The sequence below is a fragment of the Urocitellus parryii genome, chromosome 1 (assembly GCF_045843805.1).
Source record: "Urocitellus parryii isolate mUroPar1 chromosome 1, mUroPar1.hap1, whole genome shotgun sequence".
Taxonomy (NCBI): Eukaryota; Metazoa; Chordata; class Mammalia; order Rodentia; family Sciuridae; genus Urocitellus; species Urocitellus parryii.
Window position 1 is genome coordinate 109435727 of NC_135531.1, and position 25080 is coordinate 109460806.

Genomic DNA, 25080 nt, shown 5'->3' on the forward strand with positions numbered 1-25080 from the left:
TCATGAAGAGATTCAGCTTCTCATTCTACTCTCTTATCTTGCAAGGCACTAGGGGAAAGGTGACTGTGGCTGGCATTATTGCTCCTCCATGACCTGCTGCCTTCAGAAATCTATTCCCCTCACTGACTCGGTCCCCCAAATAAGTAGCAGCTTCTCACATATGTGGCTTAGAAGGTCAAACAGGTCCAAACTTACTTTGCCTCAGTGGTTCCTCAGTGGGGACATCAAGAAACAACTTGTGAAAGTGCATGTTCGCCTTGTACTGCAGAGAGAAAAACACAGGCTTCACTGCACAAATTCTAACTCCAATTTAGATTAAATAACACATTTTCCCTCCCTTAATGCTATCTTTAGGAATTTACCCTCTCTGATCTTATAAATCTCCAAACCCGCCCTTCAGTTGGGGCACAAAGGTTCATTCTAACAGGATTAATGCCTCACTGGGTGGACACCACATGCAGTAGGTGGTCAGCTGAAGTATCAGGCAGGACAAGGATGTTCCTGATAAGGAATGAGATGAACTCTAAGGAATCTCACTAGAGAAGGTACTGGCTACCAGGGCACTAAAGATACGAGTTCCTCAGAAGATCCCAAACGGTAGAGCTTTGTACTCAAATAAACCTGGACTACAGTCCGTGGTGTGGGATCATGGCCCAGTCAATTCACTTCCCTGGATCTTGGTTTTCTCTTCTGTGCCAGAGGCCAAAGCATCAGAGAGATGCCACCAGGCTTACAAGGGTAGCACACTGCCTGCTTTCTTTCTTTTCCTCCCTTCCTTCCCCACTTCCCCTCCTTCCCTCCCTCCCTCCCTTCCTCCTTCCTTCCTTCCTTCCTTCCTTCCTTCCTTCCTTCCTTTCCTAGGGGCGCTTAACCATTGAACCACATCCCCAGCCCATTTTTAATTTTTTATTTTGAGACAGAGTCTTGCTGAATTACTTAGAGCCTTGCTAAGTTGCTGAGGCTGGCTTTGAACTTGAGATCCTCCTGCCTCAGCCTCCTGAGCTGCTGAGATTACATGCCTGTGCCACTGTGCCCGGCTGACAAGTGGGATTTCACACAGAAGAATTATCTCTCCAGGGCAGTAGAAGGCCCAAGAGTTGGAAATGCTGCGCATTTCTTCATCTTTACCATGTGCAGCTTGCAACTTGCTTTCACAAACCTCATCCTCAAAATAACCCTAGGAACTCGGTGTCCCTATTCCAGGGCTTGGAACCTCTCCTCAGGAATACCGGGAGCTTTAAGCCATACCAAAAAAGTAGGCAGTGTGCTACCCTTTGAAGCCTGGTGGCATCTCTCTGAGCTAGGTCCTCCCTCTGCAGGATCACTCTGCTGCTTAGGATGCTTCTGAAGAAAAAGTCTGATTAGGAGAACTGAGAGAGACGGGCAAGTAGGCCCCTGATGATGTAGTCCCCAAACCAGGGGGGCTCAACGGCAGGACGGGACCTCTTGTTGCTGTACAGGAAAGCTGTAGACCAGGTCGTCACAATGACAGGTGGTCCCTGCAAGCCAGCTATTTTATAGATAGACACCTTCCATAAAGTACATTTCCTCGTGCTGCTTCTTAGAAGGGCACTTTGCACTGAGAAAGATACCCTGATGAAAGCTAGGTGTTTGATGGGAGCTTCAGTAGGATTTTGTGTTTCATGGCTACAGGGAGCACTGTTCACACACTTGATTTAAAACATCCTAGGCCATGGAGTCTTTAAAATCATCAGTGTAGAGGCAGGAGGATCTCCAGTTCAAAGCCAGCCTCAGCAATCTAGTGAGGCCCCCGAGCAACTCGGCAAGACCCTGTCTCTAAATAAAATACAAAAATGGGCTGGGAATGTGGCTCAGTGCTTAAGTGCCCCTGGGTTCAACCCCTGGCACCCCCCTCTACCCCAAGATGTCGGTGTAATGAAGAGCCAAAAAAAAAAGGTAGTGGAACAACACATATAGTACCTGACTCTTGATTGGATCTGGGTAGGGGAAAAAAAATCCCAAACACCTTTACTTTATAAAGGACATTCCTTACTAGGGCAGTTATGGAAATACAAACTGAATTTTTGGTACTTCATTAAATTTCATGGGTGTACTGTTTGTTTTAATTTTTAGGAAATACATATTTAAGCATTTGGGGTGATATGTCAAAAACCCCCTCTCAAGCCCCCAAAATGACAAGAAGACCGGCCTAGAAGTGGAGCTCAGGGGTGGAGCATTTTCTTAGTGTGTGGGAGGCCCTGAGATCAACTCCCCACACCCAAAACAACAACAAAAACACCAACCCCAAACTCCTGGTCCCAGTAAACACGTCACACTCAGTGACACAGAACTTTGTTACCCAGCGGGGTGTATCTGAGAGCAGAACTGAAATCACTTCTGCAAAAGGCCTTTCTTTCTCTGGTGCCTTTTCTGTAATTTTAATTGTGATGTCACATCGTCCCCTGTCCTGCCAACTATGAGACAAGCACTGTGTTAGTATGTGCTCTCTGGGTACTTGTCAGAGTCAGGGGACACAGCACAGCATCCGCTACCTCTCAGTATGTGTGGAAAGGTCAGGTGTGGAATCTCATATTGATGAGACATTGACCAGAGGAAGAGCCACGGTCTGTCCTTCCAAACTCTCTGAACTCCTGTGCTTATGTCAGTCTTGCAGGAAGTTGCCTGCTCAGGTTATTTTATTTTATTTGTTGTTTTTGGATATACATGATAGTAGAATGTATTTTGACATATTATACACACGTGGAGTATAAGTTATTCTAATTAGGATCCTATTCTTCTGGTTGTACATGACGTGGAGTTACCTGGTCATGTATTCAAATACAAAGATAGGAAAGTTATGTCCGATTAATTCTACTGCCCTTCCTATTTCCTCTTACCCCTCCTTTCCCCTCCCTCCCCTTTGTCTAATCCAATGGACTTCTTCTACTCTTCCCCTTCCCACCCTCCCTTGTTGTGGGTTGGCATCCACATATCAGAGAAAACATTCAACCTTTGTTTTTTGGGGACTGCCTTATTTCACTTAGCATGAAAGTCTCCAGTTCCATCCATTACTGGCAAATGTTAAAACTTCATTCTTCTTTATGGCTAAGTAATATTCCATTGTGTATATATACTACATTTTCTTTATCCATTCACGTGTTGAAGGACACCTGCGTTGGTTCTATAGCGTGGCTACTGTGAATTGAGCTGCTACCATGCTCAGGTTCTTTCCCTCCCTGGGCCCTAATGGTTCTGTCATCCACTTACTCCATTCCCCTATTACCTGGCTGGAAGAGGAAGACTTTTTTCTTTCAGTCTTAGGGTCATTTTTGCTTTCTGTTTTACAGTCGTTCTTATCACCTACTAAAGAGGTACCATCATAATTGGATTTTGACCTGGGGAAATAAAATCCAGGAGATTATAAGATGAATTGTTTTATCCACTCATTATTTATTATAATAAATCTTGATTATTATACTCTGTCATGCGAAAACCTGATGTTTATTTGTCTCTTCTAGATATCAGCAATCATTCCTGATACTCTAGGGCATTTACACAGCACGAGTCTCAAGTGAGTGGGGGATTAGAGCAGGCTATCAGCACAAACTGCAAAAATGATAACTTATTTATAAAAGGAGAAATGACAGTTGTGACGTGAAAGTAACCACATCATTTCAAAAGTATTTTCGTCAGTATAAAGAAGAGTATTTGAAGAAAATTACCAAATAAAATTACAGCTATAATTCAATCAAAGAATAGTTCTGTCTCAGAACCCATTAATATTTAACAAGTATTAATTGAGGGAGGCATTGTGCTAAATGCCTTGGGCACACAAGGCAGTCTTTATGTTTGGGGAGCCTGTGTGCACATGCAGCAGACACGGCTTTAAAAAGGCAGGACTTGATTCAGCAAGACGGATCAGAGGAGTTGGGAGAAGGTACAGAGACAGTAGGTCAAACAAGAGGCAAGGGAAGAGGAGGTCAACAGAACAATGTGGGCTTAATGAGTGGGGCCTAACAGGATGAGCAAGAATTGGGTATGAGGAAAAGAGAAACAAAACATCTCAGATGGGGGAAAAGAGTAAAAGTGAAATCAGTTACAAAAAACCCCAAAACAATGTTTAGATCTGGGTCAAGTCTTCTTAGGTCCTGTCTTGTTAAGGGCAGAGGTCAGAGCCCCAGAACTTCTTTCTAAGGTGATTCTAGTTCTGGCTCTCCATTTTAGCAAATGTGGACTATGAACATACCTTCAATCCTACAGCTAAAAACAGTCATGTCCAAGTGGAATGCATATATGATCTCCAGAGGTAATATATGCACAAGTCTTACGATTGCACAATTGCCTGCTTATTTATTGGGAGGAAATGATATACAAGAAATCCATGATTTTACATTATTATTCCTTTATATGAGGCCCTGTTCATATTTGGTTCAAAGTAGATTTAGGAAGAATATGAAATAATTTGGATGTCACCGAGGGGCAGAAATGACTGACATTAGACACGACACTAGGCTCTGATTTGCTTAGCTGTGAAAACACAGGCCATAGATGTCCTTCCAGCCCCAACAGTTCATGATCCCACTACGCGCACAGCACAGGTTAAGTGCTGCTGAGCAACTCAAGGTAAGTGGTTTGGTTTCAGCTACAGGCCATTGAACCTATTTATACGTACAAATTTCCGGGGAATTCTAGAGATCACATTTTGGAATCTGTGAGTAAATGTCTGTCCTCGAAAAGAAAATTATTCTTACAAATGTCAAACTACCAGTTATTCACACTCCTTTCTGATTTCAGTGTCATCACCTCTTCTGATTCAAATGAGTACCAACAGCATTGCCAAGGACAGGGCCAGGTCTTCTGAAGACCCATAGGCCGCCTGTAGGCAGGTATGACAAGGTGAGCAGGTGACTCTACCTTGGGTAATTTCAAGCCACAGGGGGCTGTCTGTGTAGGGGGTGGAAAGCTTCTTTACTCTGGGTTTTTTCAACTGTGCCATTCTCAATGAGCAAAGCCCCATGCAAAATTAAAGGGTGCAGCCCCTGCACAAAAATGATTAAGGATTTCCCGACAGTGCAAACAGAGCATTTGCCCCTGTGCCATAGCCCAGGCCATGAGGCCACACAGTCTCCAGCGTGTCCTTCCTGATGCAATGTGCTGTTCTCATCTGAAGCCTGGAGAAGTTGGAGTCAAACCAACAGTGTCTGCCAGGTGACTGTTGGAGCCAGGTGACACTGCTGAAAATTACATGAAACAATAACGTATTTGGTGCCCTTACGGAAAGACTCACTTGATGAGTGAGGCAGGATGTTTTTACAAAAAAAATATTGTAGAAGGGATGGAGAAAAGTGAGATGCCACAAGACAGGCATGCAGAAAAGATGGAGAAATAATTGGAAATCAGAGTCTGAAAAGAGAAATCTGGAGGCAGAGTTAAAACTTACGCTTGGTCCTGAATGAAGAATAGATTTGGAGAGAAGATATGGGCTGGGAGCCAGGAAAGAAGTAAAAAGAAGCAGTTAGTTAATTATCTGTTAGTAGGCGTCAAAAGAGGGAGAAGTTCTAATAATGGGCAGGGAGAGTGATTGCTATTCAGTAGAGATAAAAAAAACATTGGGGGCCAAAGATGTAACTCAGTGGTAGTGCACTTGCCTAGCATATGCAAGGGCCTGGGCTCAATCCATGTATTTCAAAAACCAAACCAAACAAACAAACAAACAAAAAAAATCAAGCAAATCACAACCAAAAAACCCAAACAAAAAAATTGCACATTTACCTTTCATTGACCATTGGTTTAGTTACTCTCTTTAAAGGGCTCAAAAGCGACTTCAAGTCCCTTCTTGGTAGTTGGTGTCTCGGAGACTGATGGAAACCACAGCTATATACCTCAAAATACCCCTTCCCGGCTAACTTCCCTCACAGCCCAGTCACAGACACAGGTGGCCTGGTGGATCACTGGGATGGGTTTTCCTCTGTTCTTTTCCATGGCTCCCAGGAAAGTAAGAAGCCAGTCCCAGAGGCTGAGCAGATGCTGCAACTGGCCAGCCTTGCCAGGTGCTTCATAAATCTGTGCTTGGGGGCTGGGGCTGTGGCTCACGGTAGTGCACCTGCCTGGCACGTGTGAGGCATTGGGTTCGATTCTCAGCACCACATATAAATAAATAAATAAAATGGAGGCCCATCAACAGCTAAAACAAACAAACAAACAAATAGCTGACTGACTGAATCAATCAATCAATAAATCTGTGCTTGGGAGTGGGGCTTACTGGCTTCATCAGTCTGCAAAATCAGTGCTTTCAGAAAAGGCTACCCATACTTCAGAAGGCTGGGGCAGGAGGAGAAAAAGAGGCTGCTAGAAAGAGATGAGAGAGGAAGCCAAGTGCCTGTGCCTGGCTGTCAAGGAAACACACTCTGTTCTTTCCCGGAGGCCTTATTTGCCTACAGTTGGTCCACACTCTTCACACCAACCATAAAACTAGAAACCCCAGTGCTTCCCACAACCCCGAGAACAAAGAGTCAAGTGAGGACTCACCGCAGGCAGATGCTTTTCTTCTGGTCTGGGGACTCGGCCTCCACCGAGGGGGTAGGGGACTGGGCTGTTGGACTCCTGCTGGTTTTCCTTTTGTCCTCCACACCATTTTCAGCCTCTGAGCTGGAGAAGAAAGAGAAACGCTTCACCTTAGACATCCAGAGGGAAGTGGAAGGAAAAAAACGGTGGAGTAACCTGGAGTTCTGGAGAGTGAATGATCTTGAATCCCCACTGACAGGCTGGTCAACTTGGACAGCCGTGCACTTTCCCAATCTCCATTCTGACCCCTCTGGGCTGGAGCCTCGAGGGCAATAGTTGCAGATCACAGCTACTTCACTTGAAAAGGCCGACTGTGCAAGGACTGCTCAGCTCCCAGGGCTGTGCCTGTGGGCCCTGCACCACCCAGCTGTGCCCAGCCTAGGTGTGGGCCGGGCAGCAGATCACCTGGAGGATGGGAGGGCCCTGTGCGCAAGCGCTCTGGAACCCACAAGGGGTGGCTGCCTGCAGGTGCTGGGAACTCCCACCCACTCTGTTTGTACTTCTCTTATGTCACTTATCACCTTTTGTTGTAGTTATGAAGGTTCCACTTTGGGTTGTTGTTGTTTTAGCCAACCACTTCCCTAAGCAATTTACAGTCTTTAATCTTTACAACCACCCAGGCTGGACAGGATTGATTACCTTCATTTTACAGATGGGATATCTGAAGCTTTCATCAAATATGAACAAGTTTACAAAACTAGCATCTACCTTGGTTGAAATTCAAACTCAGTTCCGTTCACCTGTAAGGTATTTGTGTACACGTTCTTTCTTTCAGTCTCTCTCCCCACTCAATCATCCATCCCCCAACCACTTACTCGTCCATTTATCCTTCTTACTACCTCTTCAGCCTGAGAGCCCCATGGTGAAGTGGAAATCTGATTCATCTTTACACAAACCCCAGGGTCAAGGATAGTGACAGTATGTAGTCATGGTCAAGTGGTTTTGGAAAAACTAGATCTAACCCTGGTAAAAGACAGAGTGGAAAGGAGTAGACAGGAAGGTGAGTCAAGAGAATTTGCACATTGAACCACTAACAAATGGACAATGACCATCATGGTGTACACCACTTGGGTACAATTTCCAATGTGGGAAGCAGGAGAAAAGGAATATTCCGTTTTTTTTTTTTTTTTTTTTTTTTGTGGTGTTGGGGATTGAACCCAGGGCCTTGTGCATGCAAGGCAAGCACTCTACCGACTGAGCTATATCCCCAAACCCAGTAAAGAAATATTGAGGGGAGAAAAGAAGGTGTTATTAAAGGATCATAACTTCTTTGATGCCAGCAACAAACAGTAAGACATACTTCTGAGGATGTAAAAACACTGTGGTAGTTGAGCATAAAGTAAGACATAGTAAAATGGCATTGCTATGACAGATTACTTCATTTTAACCCTAATTTACCACCTATTAGATATTTCCACCTGCATATGAACAAGTAGGCAGGAAATATTATTGGCTGGTTTAAGCTTTGCTGTTGCTTGCTTAGCCCTTGTCACGCATAGAAACATTGTAGTCTACACTAGGAGTCCTATCCTAGAGTCGAAATCAAGATCCAGTGTATCTGACAAAGATAATCAACCAAGTAATAATTCCTATGAACGACTGATGTTCTCATTCTGTAGTTAGCATTTCTTTCTTTTTTTTTTTTTTCCCTAAGTAGACAAATATTGGAGAACAGAGATCCAACCTTTTGCTTCTTTGGTTCTTCCAGTACTTAAAGCACTCAAGTATATTAAAAAGGCTTAGTTCTTATCTGCACTGCATTATGTGACAAAGATTATATGGGAGACCTTGAACTCTTATTAGAAAACATTGATTTGGTTTAAAATAAAATAATTGAACTTTTAAATTTTAGTACTAATTTAACTTACGAACTTAGAGTTTTCAAATTGTGAATCGGCCTTGGAGCACACCTTTGCTTTTTCTATTTATCCCCTAAGACATACATATTACTCCTATTCTTTAGGGGCATCAGACAGAAATCCACTTGAGAAGTACTCTTTAGTTAGGGAGACCAATTGTGTGTGGAACTTCAACAATCCATCTCAGCATTCATTTAAATATTTACTCAATTTTATGCAGGGGACAGAACAAGATTTGGAGGCAGAGCCTTCGCTGTTCTGTATAGCCCTTTTGTATAGAAAGAGCCATTCCTGCTAAGAGCCACTCCGAAAAAGGTGTCCCTCTCTCAAAGCCACATCCCTGATACATAGACTGGCAGAGAGAAAGCTGCTCCTCTTACATCCAGCACCAAGATGTAAAGAAAGCCCAGCTCCCTCTGGCTTTGAGCCCCTCCTTGACCTTGCCCTACCTGGTCAGGCACTTCAATACTGAGTGTCACGTGGTGGTTCTGATTCAGGGATTTTAGCTTAGCACTGGTCAGATTATAACATCTGTGCATCCCATCTGAACAATGTCTTGCAATACAAAACACACAGGCATGTTCAAGTCAAAAGAGGCTATTTCCAGATACCCTCCACCTGGCTCTTCCTTAAACTTGTGCTTGTCTTCAGTGCAGGTTCTGTGCTTGAGGGCCCTACCAGGAGGACATTCTTCTCAAAGCCTCCCTGTAACTCACCTTGCCCCTAAACAATGAATGCCTTAAAATCTGTTAGCTTTTCACCCACATGTCTTTGTTATCCAATGACTACACCAAATTCCTTGCAGGCAGGGAACTTCTGTTTTTTGTTTTTGTTTTTTTTTCCCATAACAGTTCTGCATTTTGCTCACAGTGGTCACCACATGTTGATTGATGTGGGATTAATTACATATTGTCTCAAAGAGAAAGTGAGTTTCATCTATGGGTAAATTCCATGTTAGTTTAGTTTTTTTTTTTTTTTTTTTTTAAGATGCTTTAGACTCAAACAAGCTAATTCCTAACAGCTGAGATTTTTTTTCCCCTGCCCCTTACCTTGGAGGTTTTGTCAAACCTAGACTGAAGTTATTATAGAATCCAAACAGTAGGGACGTGCCTGCGTCTGAGAAGCAGAGTGTGGGAGGGGAAATGGAATGCTTCCTCAAGGACTCTCCGTAACTTTAAAGTTACTCTCCATGAAGCTGAACATTTTTATTTAAATCATGAAAATAAGCAAATCAGGGTTTTAAAGAATATTTTTAGTTGTAGATGGACACAATAACTTTATTTTTTTATGTGGTGCCCAGAATCGAATCCAGTGCCTCACACATGCTAGGCAAGCGCTCCACAACTAAGCCACAACCCCAGGCTGTATTTTATTTTATTTTTTACCCAAAAAACAAAGCCTTTTAAGCTCCCTTAATCTCCAACTGAGAGACTCAACTAGAAAACAATAAACAACAACAAAAAAAAAACTAATTTTTTTTCTTTCAACAAATATTTATTGAAATGGTCCCTGCTGGTAAGATGCTTGGAGCTTCAGGAGGATAAGTGAGTTGACAGTTCTAAGCACCCATAGGAACAGCAGAAGATGGTGGAAACCATCACTTGGTGCTGGCAGGTTAGTTCTTCTCCCATCTCCATTCCAGTTTATGCATCAGCTATGGGTCCTGAAAGCTCTTCAGCAGGAATTTCAGAGCAGTGAGACAGTCATGATTACACCCACCAAGCCCAACTTCACCTCCTAGGGGAAAGAATTTTTATTCAGCTAGGACAAGCTGGATTCAATAAAATGGTTACACAATCTAAAAATAAAAACCAGGTTGGACTATCCTTATCAATGGCCCCATATTGGTCACTGCCCAGACTTCAGTAGTCTGATGATGACATAAATTCAGATGTCACAATTTTTCAGAACTAGAAGTTTTACATAGAGTTAACTATCATTCCTCCTGGTGATAGTCTCTGTGAGTTTAAGGTAAACTCGACCCTCTTTTCTCTTGTCACCTCAGTTTTCCCGGCCCTTTGCCCTTCCTGCTGAGAATGTATTGCACTCACATGCAAGGCCAGGTAAATAAGGAGCCACCTGGCAGAAGCTATATTAAGCTGCAGCTCAGGTGAATAAAAACAAGTGTCTCACTGTGGTTTAGTGTTCCTTTCTAATTACAGCAGTAATTCCTGTGTTTGAGTCTACCTTCATGTTAAATTAGTGTTCGCAAAGGCATAAAAAAAAAAAATCCCACTAGATTCCTTATGCTAGTACAGGTGGGGGTAGTTTTACATCCACTATCATTAAAAAACAAACAAAAAAACCAACCACCCTCTGGTCATCATTTTTCAAATGACAGTTGTTACCAACAAAGAGGATCCCCACAGGATACATTTCTGGACATGGCCAGGGAAAGCAGAGTGTCGCGTGTTGTACTGAAAGCTCAGCTAGGACTGACTCACTAAGACTTGGGGACTCCTCATAGATCCTTCCTTGTTTCTGGTGTGTGCCTGCCTGTGGCTTCATAGCTGAAGCAAAGAATGCAATACTTGGGAAGCAACTAGTTAACCAGCAGAGACAGAGGAAGTTCCTGGGAACTGCTGGGCAGCAGCTATAGCACAAACACAGACAGACATCTAGGAACCAAAAGAAGGAAGTAGCGTGGGGTGCAGAGGTGCCAAAGCAGGTAGAAGCTGAGCCGAGGACAGCTGGGTGACTCTTCAGCTTTTCTAATTTGGTAAACTTAGAATCTACCAAGAGAGATTTTTAGGTCAAAATGGCCTTTCATTGGTAACTCTAATATGGTAATATCTTTGTCTAGACACTTTAAATTAATTTATCTATCTACATATTTATTTCTGAATAGGTACCATAAGCACCAGTGCAAAATCTGAAAATTACAAATAAGGAAACAAATTTCCCTTCTACCCCCGTTTAGTGGTGGCCTGGTTTCTTTCTGCAAATGTACCTACTGTTCCTAGAAACTTGTGTTTTCTTCCTGGGACATCTGGGCATATGTGTGTGTGTGTCTGTTTTAAGTATAAATGACAGCTTTAGTATTCCACACCTTGTTTTGTTTTACTTACTGTATTTCAGTGTTCTTTTCCTTATCAGTATACAATAGATCTTCCTCATTCTTTTTAATGACTGCATAAGAGTTCCATTTTAATGAATGAACAATATTCAACCAGTTCCTTATCGATGGGCATTTAGGTGGATTTTAGTCTTTTGCAAATACAAAGAACATTGCAACACGCGACTTTGTATTTTTATTATGTATGTGAATATACCTATGGTATAATTTCCTGTATATGCAACTACTATGACAAAGGCATGTGATTTTAAAAATTTTATAGTGATTGCCAAACTGCTCTCAGTAGGGATTCTGTGACTCACAATATATAGCTGTTTTTACACATTTGTGTTAATGAAGTGTTAAACTCAAAAATATGGCGCTGGGGCTGTAGTTCAGTGGCAGAGCACTTGCCTAGCATGTGTGAGGCACTGGGTTCAATCCTCAGCAACACACAAAAAATAAATAAATAAAATAAAGGCATGCTGTTCATCTACAACTATATTAAAAACATGTATTTATTTAAAAAGTACCTAGCAGAGTACCTGATACATAGAATAACAATAATCATTTTAATAATGACTAGTGTTAAACTTTTTAAAACAGGCCTTTACATTTATTTTAAGACAGATTCTCAGTAAATTGCTGAGACTGGCCTCCAACTTGTGATCCTCCTGCTTCAGCTTTCCAAGTTGCTGGATTATAGGTGTACACCACCGTGCCAGGCTTTCTGATGACTTTTTAATAAAAACATTTAGGAAAAACAATTATTCTTATTACTGCCTCGTGGATTCTTGGCAACACTCTAGAACCTCCTTTGTTTTCAAGAGTTGGGGGTCTTACTATGCTGCCCAGGCCAGGCTGGTCTTGAACTCCTGAGCTCAAGAGATGCTCTTGCCTCAGCCTCCCAGTAGTTGGAATGTTAGGCATGCACCTCCAAGTGTGGCTTTTTAAATAAAAAAATCTTAAATATTTAGAAGAGTTAAGTGGATTTTCAGGGTCAGTGTGACATTAAAATAAGCCATTAATGACTAACTTTATTTTTTCTTGATAGACTTATAGACAGATACAAGGCAGATAGATAAAAATTTACCTCCCCTCTCTAGGGTGTATAAAATGAGGATTTCTAAAAGATGCAATAATTTTGATGTAAGAATGATAGGAAACCATCATTAGAAGAGGGATTTCTCCAAATTTCTGAAATATGGGGAACAGAATATAAAGTACAATATTCACTCATGCAGCCAAGTAGTCTAGAGTATGGGCATCAGTGTGACATAAGAGAACAAGAGACCTGTTGGTCAGCAATTCAGAGAGGTGCTATAGGAGGGGTAGGTGAGAAGTTGCTCAAAACATTAGATTTGAAGGTGTACCTGTAAGAAACCTTTGACAGCCCTCAGTCCCAAATGGCAGGCAGTTAAGAGTTTAGCCCAAGAGTGAAAATACCAGAAGTTTCATTTCTAAAAAACATTAAAACCTGAGGTACAGAAACCAGGATACCTAGTACAAGGGAGGGAGCCCCAGGTCACACCCCTGACCTTCCATTTTGAATAAGGCAGTCTTCAGACAGAAGCCATCTCCCTGTCCATGGACAACAAAAGTCCAGGATAGATACTCTAATCCCTTCTTTTCCCCTTAATCCCTTGTTCTTGAATATGAAACAATAAGCAAAGATTGTCAGATCTTTAAGAAAACTTGTGAAAGTCTGAAAGAAAAGGCCAAGATAAACCTTGACAAATAAGACAGTAAAATCCTAAGGAAACTCACTGCAGAAACCAGAAGAAAATAAAAACAAACAAGCATAAAAGAAATATAAAAAAAAAAAAAAACCAAAACAAATCCCCAAACCTAATTACTATCTTCAGAGAGAAGACAGTCCCCATAAAAAAGAACTTCAGGGGCTGGGGCTCAAGCGGTAGCGCACTCTCCTGGCATGCGTGCAGCCCGGGTTCGATCCTCAGCACCACGTACAAAAAAGATGTTGTGTCCACCAAAAACTAAAAATAAATATTAAAAAATTCTCTCTCTCTCTCTTTAAAAAAATAAAATAAAGAAATAAAGTCATGATCCTTTAATTAAAAAAAAAAAAAAAAAACAAACAACTTCAGTATCATGGAACAGAAAGGACCATTTTTTTTTTCCCAGTTCTCCCAGAGTTCAAATCCTTAACATAACCTAACAGGGACTCCAGATCAGGAGGGTGCCCTATCCACTCTCCTAATCTCTCTGACCCTTGCTCACTCAGCCCAGCCACACCCCAAGATATGGGGAGAGATTTCTGCTGGCCTGCTCTCCTCAGAGAGTCACGCGATTTCCCTCCTCTCCTTCAAGTGGTTACTAGAACATCACCTTCTTCATGAGATCTATAATATTAACCAAGGGCTGGGAGACATTCAGAAAGATAAAAGGCAAGAGGGAAAAAGAAGACACCTGTAGGGCAGGCGCATCTATATTAAATGAACAGGGGTTCGAAAGAGAACAGAGAGGAGAGACGCAGGGAGCAAGGGAAAGAGAAAGCATTACTAAAGAAGAAAATGGGAGGGTGAAGGGCAGAGGCCACTGCTTTCTTATCCTAAAAAGTGGGAGGTAAAATGGATTAAAAAAAATGCATGAGAGAATAGGAAGGGGTATTATGCCATTTAAAACTGGGAGTAGGGGGCTGGGGACTGAACCTCAGTGGTAGAATGTGCTTAGCATGCACAAGGCCCTGAGCTCAATTCCCAGCACCAAAAAAGAAGAAGAAAAAAACTGGAGTTGGAAGAGAGAGAGGTCAGCAGTGTCAGTGAGCTGAGTCTTTTCCATCAAAACAGGAAGCTGAGAGATAAGGTTTAAAATTCATAAAGCAAGAAAGAGCAGGAGACATATATTTTTACAAATAGTAAGGTGACTAATTCAATTAAAATCCATACTGTTAAAAGTGGCAACCACTTTTTTAGTCACGGATGGGTGAGGTGGTATTGACTTCATCACAAAATTTTAGTGCATTACATCATTTAGGTAAGCATTCTAAAAATTAAAAAAAATCTTTATTAATATCCCTATAGATAAAATGTAAAATGCAGAGTGACTAATAAAAATAGATAGATCTACTATCTTGGAGGAGTTCATACCCTGTGTAAAACCCAAATGCCAGATTCTGTTTTCAAGGTACTTAGCTTTTACTAGGAATTTTAGTTGAGCTCACAAAGAACAACACAGATGATAAGCATAAAGAAATCAGGAATTCATTTCTTCTAATTGTAAAGAGAATGAAGGATGTTTTGTAAAGGAAATAAGCACAGCATTGTGTGGGCATGAGGTGACCGATCTTTCTCAATTTAGCAAAAAAAAAAAAAAAAAAAAAGAAAAGAAAAGAAAGAAAACCCACAAAGTAAGTGCCAGCAACATATTTCAGTCCAATAAAGTAGAAATGTAAATAATATCTCTATTTGCTTATAAACCAGTAAAAACAAAATAGTTCCTTAGATTGGAAAAACTAAAATCTTCCATTACTACCTGGCAGTCTTAAGTACCCCTTCTGCCCACAGAATGCCAAAACTGTGCAGAACTGATTGTAGAAGGATTGACATTTGAGCTGGGTACATATGATTTGGAGGGGCAGAGATACCAGAAGGGATAAGAAACATGAAGAAAATCAGAAGTTAAATCATGCTAAGGAGGAGTCACATGCTCACAAGGAAATCTAGCAGCTTGGTGTTTTCTGAAGTACAGGCAGCAGGAAGGAAGCAGCAGTAGTTAGGTGGCCATGAAGCTTGATTCCTGGCGGGAAAGAGCTGCTTTTAGACTTTGATTGGTAGTCAGGATTAACTGAAGATTTGTAAAAAGGGGGAATGAAAGGACCAGATATTCAGTACCCACTTTTTCCCACACACCTCATTAAGAGTCTGATGAGAGATGTACTTCTGTAGGATTATTCTCATGTTGGTGACAAGAACTGGGGAGGCCGGAGACAGAAAATGGAAAGGCAGAGGGGGGATGCATTGGAAGGCAGGAAGCAGAGCCTGTATTGGAGAAATACTCCAGAGATAACACCAAAATGCATGGGGAGAAAGAGCAACAGAGAGAAATCCTGAGGTTATCTGGGGGATGGTATCGATGGCACTGCTACTATGAACAGTTACAGGAACACAGGAGGAAGGAATTTTTAAGTCTGTTTTAGATATAATAGAAAGAACATTGTTACTAACTGCCTAAAAAACTGAAAGAGCCCAAAAGAAATGAACAATTTTCAAAAGAGTAAAGACTTTTCAGAAGAAGATTTCTGCCATCTTGAAAAGTAATTCTGTTGAGTCCCAAGACACTGCCACAGCAGAATAACACCTCAATCTCATGCAACAGCAGGGCTGGAGGAGGGTGTAGCTGAGGCCTCCATCTGGCTCCAATGCACCTCTTTAATCTGATCTCACAGAGCTCTCTCTCTGCTCCCATTAAAAATGGGCAAGTCACTGTACCCATTTCCTCCTTCACATCTACTCCCAAGTCTGTTTTTCTAAATCATTACTTTTCTCAAAGCCTGAGGCAACTCACATTATTCCACAAAGTGTTTAATTCAAGATTCTGATTTCAGAAGGGACAGAAAACTAGCTTATGTTAAACACAAACAAATAAACAAATAAAAAACAGCCCCCAAGAGTTTTGTTGGTGCCTTAAAATGAAGTTCCACAGCTGCAGCTGCCGAAGTTGCCCCTTCCACCCCTGGAACATGCAGCAACGATCTCCGATCTCTGGGGTGTCCCTCTCCAAGTCTTGGGACATCAATGCCCGATTCATTCTCCTGAGACATCGCCTCCATTATGTCATGCCGCTGCTCCTGAGCCAACAATGGCTTTCTATGAGCATTAGATGAGGCCTCTGGACAGGAGCCATGACCCTCCAGAGTTCCCCAGTCCCCCTTTTTCTACTTTTCAAAAAGAAATTCTCCATTCCAGGCCTGACTGTGGGTCCTCACACCACGGCCTCGGTTATGTCACATTCCTTCCTCTCTCCATGAACTATTGGCTCTTGGTTCCTCTGGCCTGCAATGCCCTTCCTGCTCCCCAACACCGCCATATTTCCAGTCTTGGGACAGTCCAATTACACCCTCCTTATCTCCCTGCTGTATTTCCATATCTGGATGTGAGAAATTGTGCAATTAATTCTTGTTGATCGGATAACTGAGATATTTTGCAATACAAGACAAAAATCCATATTTTAAAAAAAGGCTTGAGCTTACATTTTTGTCTTGAAATGTACCTGGTAGCATCCTTCCCAAATGTGGTGAGCAGTTGTATTGGAAGAGGGCCTTGCTGAGAGCTGGGGTGGGAGGTGGAAAAGTGCCATCTTTTTACTTTCCCTCTGCTGAATTAACATTGTGTGTAAACTTATCCTTCAAACTGACTGGTAGGTGAGCAATATTTTGAAACCATATGAAAATACTGCCTTTATTACTGGAAGAAATAACAATACTAAGCAAAACCATAATCGAGCTAAATAACTTCTCAGCAGTGGCATTTTGAGGCCAAGCACTGTTGGAAAACAATAAAGGAAAATGACAAGAAAATCCATGAAGGAGGCAGGATTGACTTCTCTGATTTCCAGTCAAGGTAGACTGATGCTGCTGATAGTAATCTTTTGTTACTCACAACCTGAGCACATAAGTAAATATCATTTTGCATTGCTTAATCCTAACAAAATTCCTGTAAATATATACTGAATACGTCTCAGTTATCAAATCAGAATATAACCTCCTCAGGGGCCAAGACTTTAAATATTTTTCACATTTCTATTTCCATTCCCTTTTGAAGCTGTTATTCTGCTAGTAATTGCTGACTACCAGAGTAAGCCCCTTTTCATACACCTAAGATATATTAGAGGGCATCTATTGGGTTAAGGTTTTTGGCCTGAGGCATCTATTTCAGGAAAAACAGATTTTTAAAATATAATTGAAAACCTTACCCAAACTGAAAGACAGAAATTCACAAGAACGGAACATAATGTCCAGGGAAAACAATGTAGATAAAGTACAATTAACAAATCTTCAGCTAATAGGGTAAATATGTAAAATATCATGCATATCAAATAAAATTAGAAAGTAGTTCAGGTCCTTTAGAAATAGCTATGGATTATGGAAAGCAATGTAGTCTTTGGACATATCTTTTTTGGAGGTGATATAAAAAATATGCCATGTAATAAATCAAAATAGCCACTTGGAATTAAAGACAATTCTGAATGATAAAATGAAGCAAAGCTCTTTACATAAACCAGACTTGCAACAGGTCAAATTTCTAAGTGATTCTATCTTTAAGAGTAGGAATCATGGAGTTTAATAGCAGCTAAGTTCTTTCACCTGTCTTTGGGTAAGGCCAAAAAAAAAAATTTCATATGAAAATGTAATCTACACCAAAAGCCATCCTATATGCTTGATAAACAGCCACATGTATAGTTTTTGAACTTCCACCTGGTAGGGAAGAACAAACATAGGCATGGGCCCTATTTCCAATACACAGAGTTGAGATGAAGAGATTAAACACATGGATAAAACCCAAAACCCATTGTGCTATCAATTCTATTATAACTCAAAATAATGTTATTAGTGTTCCTTGGGATTTTCAGAATTAAGTGGGGTCCATCAAAGAGGAAATGAGTTTGGAACCCTGTTTTGAAAGAACAAAAGACCAAGATAGTACAAAACTGGGAGATTGAGGATTTCAGGCTAAAGTCATAAAAAGTTATAGCATGCAAAGAAGGAGAAAGAACAGTATGTGGGGCCTCAGGAATGACAAAGAGAGGCAGCATTTGTAAAATGAGGACTGGGAGGTAAGCAGAATGCTAAGGAACTGCATGGCTGAGGTGTTGATGGGGGACGGAGGGTGCAGTTGAGCAGAGAACTTCTAATTAGGAGAATAACAGGTCTTGCCACGATTTTGAGATGAGACATTTTATGAAAATGATACACCACTGAGAAAAATGATTGTGTATCATCTGATAGATGGGTATCGCAAGAGAATAATGTCAGTAATGCTATGGTGTGAATGTTTGTGTTTCCACAAAATTCTTACATTGCCCTCTAAATGCCCAAGGTGAGAGCATTAAGAGTTGTTCCCTTCGGGAGATCCCTGGGTCACAAGAGTGGAACCCGGGCTGGGGCTGAAGTTCAGTGGCAGAGTGCTTGCCTAGCACGTGTGAGGCACTGGGTTCAATCCTTAGCACCACATGAAAATAAACAAATAAAATAAAGGTGTGATGCCCAGACACAATTACAAAAAAAAAAAAAAAAAATAGAAGGAAAAAAAGAGTGGAACCCTCACAAGTGGGACGCAGGCATGAATATGACACTATGAAACTCACTGGCTGTATAATTCATATGCACTAATTTTAAAAAAAGCATACATCACCATGTCAAAAAAAAAAAAAAAACAAAAAAACCGGACAATAGAAGACTGAGGGAGTGTACAGCCTCCATAAGGATACAGTAAAATGACAGGTGTCCACAAACCAGGAAGCAGGTCCTTACTAAATAGGAAATTTCCTGGCATCATTTTTTGGGGAGGAAGGGTACCAGGGATTGAACTGAGGGGCATTTGACTACTGAGCCACATCCCAGACCTATTTTATATTTTATTTAGAGTCAAGTCTCACTGAGTTGCTTAGTGCCTCGTTTTTGCTGAGGCTGGCTTTGAACTTGTGATCCTCCTGCCTCTCCTGAGCCACTGGGATTAGAGGTGTGAGCCACTGTGTCCAGCTCCTGGTATCTTGATCTTGGACTTTCAGTTTCCAGAACTGTGAGAAGGTCTGTTGTTTATAAGCTACCTAGTTTATGGTGTTTTGTCATACCACCGATAACAGATGAAGATATTAGGTTTTTCGTTTCCAGGAATAGAATGAATGAGGATCAGGTAGAAAATGAAAGAAGGAAAGAGGTGCCCCAGAGAGGCCTTGCTAATACACTTTGTAGGCAGGACATTCCTTCATGTAAATCCTCTTAAGTTTCAATTCTCTTGTTGTGACCTTAGTGAAATTATACTCACAATAACAAATTTTATTGAGGGGAAGAAAGTGCAGAATAAATCATGCCAGAAATACATGTATTTGGCCAGAAAGGAATATCATACCTATTAATAATGCTCTAACATTTAAGGTTAAAAACAGACAAGTGAAAACGAGGGCCATTAGGAGAAAACTTGGAAGAGACAAATGTTTGCTTTTGTTTTGAGAACTGTCCCTGTCCCCATGGAGCTGAGCTGTACTACTTTGGCCCTCACCGGGGTGGGGGTGGGGGTGCGGAGGGTGGGAGTAGGCAATTGGACCTGCAGCACTGGAGGGAAGAATAGCCTCCTGTCACCCTGGCTGGCAGCTGTGATGACTAAAGCCCTTCCCTTCCTCTAACACTCTTTATTTCCTGTAACTCTGTCTTTCTGTTCCATGTGGGACAGTAAAAAATAGATCAAAAGTCAGAGTGAGTTCAAAGACCAAGATGTGTGGGCACCACTGTAGACTTAAAGGCACTGAGAATCCAAAACAGTATGGAGTGCTCCAGAAACCTGGCACTGCTGTTTCTCCCTCTCTTAAACTCACCATGTCTACCCCGTCTGCTTCCTGTATTCTGATTTCATAGTTCAGACTGGATGGGTCTGAGGGCAGCACAGGACATCCACAGGGGCTGTGCCATACTGGAACTTGCAAGTCATAGCAAGTAACTAACATAGCTTGGATTGTATGGATGTCATTAGCACATTCTTTGTTAAAATGCCATGTATTATTAAAACTCAGGACTCTTCCAAGAAAAAAATTAGCAGAGTACAGTGGTGCATTCCTGTAATCCTAGCTACTTGTGGGATGCTGAGGCAGGAAGATCACTTGAGCCCAGGAGTTTGAGGCTAACCTGAGCAACATGGCAATACCCAACATGAAAAATGGAATTACAAATATAAAACAAACTAGATAAAAAATTAATAGGACTGAACTTCTAGGAAAGGCACTGTCGTTTCTTAAGAATAGGACAATTATGTATTAGATAAAGGAGTTTTCTTTAGAAAGCTTTGCTTTAACCAAAACACTCCCAAACTAGACACATACTACCCCGTGACAAAAAAATAAGAGTACGGTTTTTGTTATTTGCATTTTGAGTGAGGTTTTAACAAATGTAATGTAATCTACCTAGGAAAGCAAATGTTTCTTAAATGTATTTGGCTTTTCCTATAATTTATCATATTCTGCATATCATATTATACATATTAGTATCAATATTCTAATTAGTATATTATATATATCATATTGTACATATTAGTTGTTAATAATATAGAGTTGTTCCATATTATTATCAGCATAGCAAAAATTTAAAATATACAGTTATAGTTATATATGTGTCAACGTAGAATAATTGCAGAATTAGTGATAATTCCTCACTATTATTGAAAAGAGATGTTTATCCCAACATTTTAAATACAATTAACTTGTATAGACTAGGAATATTAGATTTAATATAATTTATACATGATAATACCTCTTTTAAGGAAATAAACATTGAGTCTGAACAGATTCTAATCTTACATCTGATATCCGTATTTCCCGTCCTTAATTTTTTCCACCACAAATAGGTATTTTCTCTATCTGCACTAAGAACATGTTGCTTTGGAAAACACACCTTCTTTGTTTTTTTTCCTTCTTCCTCACCACTCCTTCCTACTGAATTTTCCAGATGACTACACTTGCATTATATCTTGCTATCCTCAAAGAATACCTGCACCCATGATGGTCCTGCCAATCTTTGGGGTATGCATGTGAGACAGGTGCTACCCACACTCCACAGAGAAGGAAACAAAGGTAAGGACACTAAGAACCACACATCTGCAGCCTCAGTGATGGAGCCTCTGTTATTCTCATACTTTGTCTATCTTTTGCTCAGCAAGCCCATTCACACACCAGAGCCTGTGGATTTTACTTCCTTAATATTTTTTACTTAAGTCTCCTCCTTTTCTTTCTTTAGTTGGTTGACTTAGCTAGTGATGTCCTTAACGTCTCCTGCCTGAGCCACTGTCCCTCCCAACTTCAGAGTTGTATGTGACACCTTCTCCTTTCATCTGTGTGGAAGATCACTTTGCTTCTTTGAAAAGCTCCAATATGATCACATTATTCCTTCACCTTCTTTAAAATCTTATGGTTATCAGTTATCAGTTGCTGATGAAGATGAGTACAGCAAACAAGTCCTCTCCATTCTGATGCTTCCCTTTCTGACTCTTCTCCCAAACACACTGTGCTTGGGCTGCTATGCCCTCTCTTGAGGTCTCCCCAGAGCACTGCACATCTTTCAAAACTTATCTCTGGCTGGGTCACCCCCTAGATGAAGCCTGCCCCAATCTCCTTTATAGCTTTACACTAGGTTTATTTAAAAATTATGAATGGGCTACTGTTGGCTTGTCTTTCCTTTGCTTAGACCATAAGCCTCGGAAGGATAGAGTTGTGGTCTTATCACATCTCTTATCCCTACAAAGATGCTCAATTCATCTACCTCCAGTACTTCCTGTTCTTGAACTCAGCCTTAAAGGTCAGATTTGCTGATTTCTGGCCTAGAGTCCCTTTTGGCTATGTTGGACAGTAATAAATAGCAACAGGAAGGGATGTATTTCACTTGAAATTCCTGGGCTTGGGAAGACTGGCATGGGAAAGGCCAGAGAACTTTTCTGCTGGGGGCTGAATCCTGCTCTGGAAACTTAGACTAAACATGTGAGGGCAGTTTGGGGCGGGGGCAACAGCTACCTACCCAATTCTTTCACACAAAGATAAAATAGAAGGCTCCTGCGAAAGTGGTGGGTAAGGAAGAAACATTTCCATTGAGGAAGCTTTACCATTCCTTCCCACAGAACTGGGTGAAAGGTAGGGGAGTTGGCCTAGTTACGAGGCTGATGACTTTGTCAACCTTGCTGGGAGGGACCTTAGTGCCTTAGTTTGCTTTGCTTTGTTAGAATTTAAAGGGTGATGTCTAGATATTGCAGACTGCAAGAAACTGGAAGAAAATGGGGGTTTGTTTTTCTTCACTCTACTCTACTCCATTTCAGAAATGGGAGAAGGCTCTAGAAGAAGAATCTCTATCCCATGATCTGTGGCTTCCTAAGAGTAGCCAAAGGCAGTTTCTGGGAGTAGCATCTTTGAAAGGGATGTTTATCATATTTTGGTATCTTAATAAGAGCCTGGACTTTCCTGCCTCCACACCAGCCCTCCCTTTCATAGCCTGTGTCTCTGTCAGATCTCTGTCATAGCTGCTCTTTGTCAGATCTTTCTCAAATTTAGAAAACCCAGATTTTCTCCCTCTTCCATTTAAAAAAGCTTTGAGGAAAAGAGACTTAAGGTTTGTATGCATTCTTTACGATGAAAGGAGTTACAAATCATTGATAAAAGGAATAGTGGCAATGTTTGAAAATCAGTCATGGTTATTGTTGGGTTTCATAGAAAAAACTCAGACGGGTCTACTTTTTGAGATTAATAAATTTACAGCATAACTGAGTAATTAAGGGTAGTCACTTAAAGTTGACAGAATAGTATAAATAACTTGTTTAATCTATATCCAAGCCCACTACTTACACTTCTTATTTATTCTGAAGCAAATACCCCAGAACATTATTTTTTCATCTGTTAACTACTACGATACATAGTTCCAGATTGTTTCTTTAAAAACAACAATAAAAAAAAACTAATATATTGAGCCCCAAAACGATCACAAACTATAATTGATTTTTTAAAATGAGTGAAACCTAGCCACCCTGCAGGGTAGGTATCAGCTCTATACGGTAAGATTCAGGTCTGGAGTAGACTGAGGCAGCTGTAGGCATGTGGCTGGGTATTTGGGTACCTGGAAAGGGACTCAGGAAGGTCACATTCCCTGAACTAGTCCAGATGGCCGGGGCCAGCACAGATGTAGGAGGCATCCTCTTGGACATCCCCCGGGACCATACCCTTTTCTCTTGGGGGCTACCTGCTCTGGCTATTCTGTGGGGAGAAAAAAACAGAAATGACATTCCCTAATCTCAACATTTGGGCTAGTAATCTGGCTTCCTTGAAGATAAAGGAAGAAAGATTCCCAATTACACAGAACAATATAAAGCAGTTATAATTGTGAACAGAATGTATCAAAGAGGATGAACTACCATGACTTGGTTGCAAGATGCAGCCATACCTGCATCCTGTCTGGGCCTTATGTGGCAGCTACTTCTATCCTGTAACCTTTGCCCCACAGCCAATGGACAGTGTTGAGAGAAGCCCAAGTAATGGCAGACGAGGGCAAGGTGACAGTCCATCAACACCGTGTGTCAGTAAGGCCTGGGGCTGTGCTGGTACGAGACTGTCTGGGCTTTCATACAGGCATGTTCACCTGTCTTTGTGATTTTTGGAACAGTCTTGTAGCCATTTGAAAAAATGAGCAGTACGTGGGTTTGAAACAAAATATGGAGTTCTAGATGCAAAGGTCAGTTTTCTCAGAAGTATGTGATTCTCAAATGACACCTGACCCCTTATCCTTGCAAGAAGTTCTTTGAAAAAAAACCTATAGAATTTTGTTCACGAAAAGCAGCTTGTATGCAAAAATAATTCCAATCCTATCCTTGAATGTTTCCAGATACCAAATGGGCAGGTTACTTTAGAAAGAGCACTGAGGAAATCTCTTCTAAGCTAGAGGGCCAGCTTGTTTTTAAGGCAGACATCGGCACAGTACGGTTTGCTCAATAGTGAGAGATAATGGGAAGGACCCGTCTCTGTAGAGTTCCTGAACCCTCTCACCACCATTCTTGTATCTGGCCTCTTACCCCAGTGTGCTCCATTTATATTTCTTTGGAATCATCTTTAGAAGAGGTAGGCCAGCATTAGTGGTGAGGGTAGCGGTGATGATTGGTGGAGGGCATATGTCTCTTTTGCAGCTCATAATTTTGTTATGAATATAACAGTATGAATGTATGAAGTCACTGGTGGAGTCCCCATCAAAGCTGAGAGAAGACTGATTTATACATAGAAGACAACAAAGGTACAGTGGTCCCGCTGTACCCATGGAAGGCACACTCTGAAACCTCTAATGGACGTCTGATACTTCAGATTGTACTGAACCCTATATATAATATGCTTTTTCTCTTACGTACATACCTATGATAAAGTTTAATTTATAAATTAGGCACAGTAAGCAGTTAATTGCAATTACTACTAATAAAATAGAACATTATAAAAAATATACTGTAATAAAACTGCCAATATTACTGTTCTTATGCTTCAGAGCTGTTATTAATTAAATAAGTAAGGGTTACTCAAACACTTCCACTATGATAGCATGACTGTCAGTAGCTGTGAAACCAGCTACTAAGTGACTAACGGAGAGGTAGTGTATAGATCGGATATGCTGGAAAATGGGGTGGTTTATGCCCTCATGGGATGGAGTAGAAGGCAAGAAATTTTGTTGCCCTGCTCAGAAATGTATGCAATTTAAAACATAAATTATTTATTTCTGGAATTTTCCATTTAATATTTTTTAAAGCATGGATAACCAAAACAGCTCTTGTGCAGTAAAGTTATCGATAATGTTAACATAACTGGAAGAGCAGCAAGTAACTGGACAAAGGGGAAAAAGGGGTAAAGAGATGTGAGTCAGGAAGTGGGGGGGCCCTGACCCTCCAGATTTTGACTGGA

The 25080-nt window shown here is 41.1% G+C and overlaps 1 protein-coding gene across 2 annotated transcripts in view; it reads right to left on the reverse strand.

The window, feature by feature from the left end:
- Gramd2b (GRAM domain containing 2B) overlaps positions 1–25080 on the reverse strand; it is a 66888-nt gene that overhangs the window by 20412 nt on the left and 21396 nt on the right. For both annotated transcript variants that reach the window (XM_026380156.2, XM_026380155.2), the window contains exons 2-4: positions 6490–6609; positions 3245–3356; positions 196–262 (exon numbers count right to left, since the gene is read on the reverse strand). In XM_026380156.2, the coding sequence (XP_026235941.1) occupies positions 196–262; positions 3245–3356; positions 6490–6609 (299 nt within the window). The remainder of the gene's footprint in view (positions 1–195; positions 263–3244; positions 3357–6489; positions 6610–25080) is intronic.